General features: G+C 40.2%; 1 protein-coding gene across 2 annotated transcripts in view; it reads right to left on the reverse strand.

Moving 5' to 3' along the window:
• LOC143033028 (uncharacterized) overlaps nt 1-528 on the reverse strand; it is a 10,298-nt gene extending 9,770 nt beyond the window's left edge. The window contains exon 1 of one of the 2 annotated variants that reach the window (XM_076198227.1): nt 200-528. In XM_076198227.1, coding sequence (XP_076054342.1) covers nt 200-290 — 91 coding nt within the window. In that variant the 5' untranslated portion in view covers nt 291-528. The remainder of the gene's footprint in view (nt 1-199) is intronic. The other variant, XM_076198226.1, reaches the window with a different exon arrangement.
• Between the last annotated feature and the right edge of the window lie 3,404 nt (nt 529-3,932).

A 3,932-nucleotide genomic window follows, 5' to 3' on the forward strand; every position in this document is an offset into this window, starting at 1 on the left:
ATTAATAACTTTACAAATGTCAACTAAGGTCCATTTCAGATGCAAATATGCAAACTGACCGATTTATAAACACAAACTATTTCTTAGCAAAATATCTAGCAATCTTTTGAATACTTCGCAACACACAAGTAGGCCTAGGTTAATACCATTTTACAACCCCCGAATGTGATCACCAGACCTCCTAACGGGTATGACTTACTTGCATTGACTGGTATTGGAGCCGTGATCCCTACGGCCGCATTCGCGCTGCTCGCAGCCAGGCAGACCACCACGGCGAGTGCTACAATCATCTTTCCGCGAAGCAAAGACGAAGATCCTCTTGTGTTTGGTTGGGTACGGGGCCAGCCGAGGGTGCGCTGTGTCCGTTACAGTCTATGTACTGTGTGATCACCGGGGTCAAACTGCTCTGAGGAGAAAAGGACACTGGATTGGGGGTTTCTCGGTGGTCACTTCAGGATGTAGGAGGAGATGAGGGGACTGGGGACTCCTTCGCGCGCGCTCCAAACCAACAGAGTGATATTCTGCAACGTAGGTCCGAGGGTATGTGGGTGGGTGGGTGTTTGAGTATGTATGTTCGTTCGTTCGTTTTCATGATGCATCTCATCTCCTCAACTCATCGTCATGCAGGAGGACGCCTCTTGGCTAATCAAAACCACCTGGCGTTTGCCAGAAGAAAAGGGTGTGGAATCGAGTCATCATAAAACCTCTTATCACTTAGTGAAGTCTAGAATACAGTAAGCGATGTCGTCTTACAGCTTTTCAAGTTGACATCATTTGACGAGACTCATAATAGTGTGATTGGGGCTCAGGCGCGCATCCAGGAATGTTATTTGGGGGGGAGGGCCCGAACCGATAACCGATACTTGAAACACGCCGATATTTTGACCCCAAAAATAATGCTGTTGGATTGGAGATTGGTCCAGAATCCTAAGTCTGTTTTGCTCGTAATTGTATGTAAAATCATATATAATTCACAAATATAATTCAAATCATAAATTCGCACTAAAAAGTGTTTATCCAAGGAGAATCAAACTCGAGATGAGTGAAAAGATTATATGTGCTCACTACTCAATTACCGTCAAATAATACAACACACCATTGATAATAATGGTGTTTTGGTACCATAATACAACAGTAATACATTATTGACACCAACATACAACAACACAACGCAACAACACATCAAGTGAAAAGTAAACGGCGGTTCTTTTCCGGGAATTTGTTCAGGATTTGCAAGCAGATACAAACGGAAAAACCTACGCGGCTGCCTTCACAAATGAATCAAATGTTTGACGAAAACGACATACCCCATCACATACAAGTACTGACTGATTATGAACGTGTACCATGCTCGGGGCGTGAGGGGGGGGGGGCCTTGTATCCACGCCTGCTGGGGCTCAAGGGGAACCGGTTTTTGATGGTCTAGACCAGTAATTCCCAAACTATCTTGTAGGACACCGCTTTGCCTCCAGCACACCCTCACGCCTCTCAGCCCCTCCTCATCTGTGTCTATTTATATCTTTTCTGTTTATATCTTAATAGAAAACGGTTTGGGATGACTGATAGAATTATACTTTGTACGAGTGTAACGGCATATATTTGTCCTTGGAATGGTTTCATTATTGTTGTTAAATGACTATTTTTGAGTAGATGACTTCACGCCCCCCTTGCTTCCTCCTCATGCCTCCATGGGGGGAGGGGGGTCGCGCCCCCTAATTTGGGAGCCATTGGTCTAGCACTTCCACCGCCTTTTCCAGCTTATTTCCAATCCCTCGCAGGTTCCTCCCTCAAACGCTGAATCATTCCAGCCAATAAGTGCATAGTATTTTACATTCACGGGCCACTTGATGACATCACTGTAAGGAATATCTTGCATGAGTTGCCGATTTGCACAGGGAGTGGGGAGTGGGTTGGGCGAGATGAGTAACTAAGGGCCTAAAGCTATAAATGGAATTCTTCTCCCACTAACACTACTACCACCGCCACCACCACCATCACGACAACAAAAGTAAGAGGAACAACACTGTAAATGTTTAGAACAAGCTACCTGTTCGTGTCGTGAGTTCAAATACAATTGACACTTAAAAGAAAAAAAAAGAAAAAAACTAGATAATTATATGGAGTCCAACCCTAATCTAACTTATTTCTCGGCATCGTGAGTTCATACACTTCAGTTAATCTTTCCGGCCTTTCCCGGGAATCGAAACGAGGCCCAGCTTGATACCAAACCGTGATCTTACGAGGTGCACTTTAGGAGCTACAAAAGGACTCGAACTTGGAGTTAACTTAACTGCCGAAGAATCAAGGTCGACTACTCACTGCCGTAATTACCTTCGTTTCACTGAGTCCCCAACCTCAACTCATGCTCACAAAAACACGCCCACGCGCGCACACAAATACACATACACATGCACACATACTGAAACACACACACGCACAAACATTAATATATATTATATATATATATATATATATATATATATATATATATATATATATATATATATATATATACGAATACATATACATATATTTATATATACGTATAAATATACATATATATAAATATATATATATGCATATATATATATATATATATATATATACGTATACATATACATATATGTATATATACGTATACATATACATATATATACATATATATATATATGCATATATATAGATATATGTATATATAAATATATATATATATAGATACATACATACATACATACATACATACATACATACTGTATGTATATGAATGTATGTATATACATAGGATTACTGGTTTAGTGATACCGAGTTCAATTTCTAATTCAGCATTCTGAGTTGGAGTTCCAGCCCAGGGCATCACAGCATTTCAAGCCAACACCCTAGGTCTAGTGAGCAAGGAGTTGTGTGTATGTGTGTGAGGTCACAGTATCATCCATAGATCGGGCCATATATGAGCTATGAGCTCTCATCCGGGAGGGGGGGGGTAATAGCTATCGATCACGAGTCTAACACATAACCTAAGACTTTGGTAAATCACACACACACACAGTAGGTATACCAGGAGGTAATTAATCTGGCTGGTAGGCAGGTAGGCAGTCAGGCTGGCAGACAGTCAGACTGGTAAGCAGGTTGGCAGGCACTGAGCAAGTGTTGTATTTTAAAAAATTAAATACAGACAAAAGTAAAAGTATACTACCAAAGTGATACTATTGTTTTGTAGACAATGAAATTGTTAAAATATTGTAAGGTTGAGCTTACAGTGTGTATGAGCGTGATTGGGTTTATTCCATTTCTACGTGTGTGTATTCCAACATTTTTTTCACTTCGGTTTGATGAATGTAAATAGGTACAACGGTAAGCAGTTTCTGTCCTAGGTTGTGATCAATTGTCTGAACGTGGATGAATATAAAGCGTAAGCCTATGTGTATAGAAGGATGAATTGTTCTTGTATGTGAACGTAGGAGGTTTTGTTTCTTTCTGTTATCGTATGTGTATTTTCTGTACTTATATTTTTTGTATTTCTTTTTATTTTATTTCTTTCTGAATTTAAGACTGTATATGAAGACTATTGTGAACAGTTGTCTGTACACGATTGTGACCAGTTGTTTGGTACTCGTTGCCATGTTTTATATCTTTTTAGTTGTCGTACAGGTGTGTATTTTATTGATTTTATTTTATTGTATTTATTCTTTGTTAATTTTAAGAATGTATGTGAGATCCATTGTATACAATTTTCTATGCAAGGTTGTGTCCAATTGTCTGGTTCTCATAGCAACTGGAGGAGGAAGGGGAGCCCGGGCAGCTTCGGCCTTGCGGACTACCTCTCCCAGTTCCAACTACTGCGAATATATAATCTCTTTGATCACTGTAACTCATCACAGCCCTGAAGACGGTCCTAGTACTAGGAAGGAAACGTCTGGCATTAAATCTCCCAC

Source organism: Oratosquilla oratoria, chromosome 15, assembly GCF_046742065.1.
Source record: "Oratosquilla oratoria isolate Oo_2021 chromosome 15, ASM4674206v1, whole genome shotgun sequence".
In the NCBI taxonomy this organism is placed as follows: Eukaryota; Metazoa; Arthropoda; class Malacostraca; order Stomatopoda; family Squillidae; genus Oratosquilla; species Oratosquilla oratoria.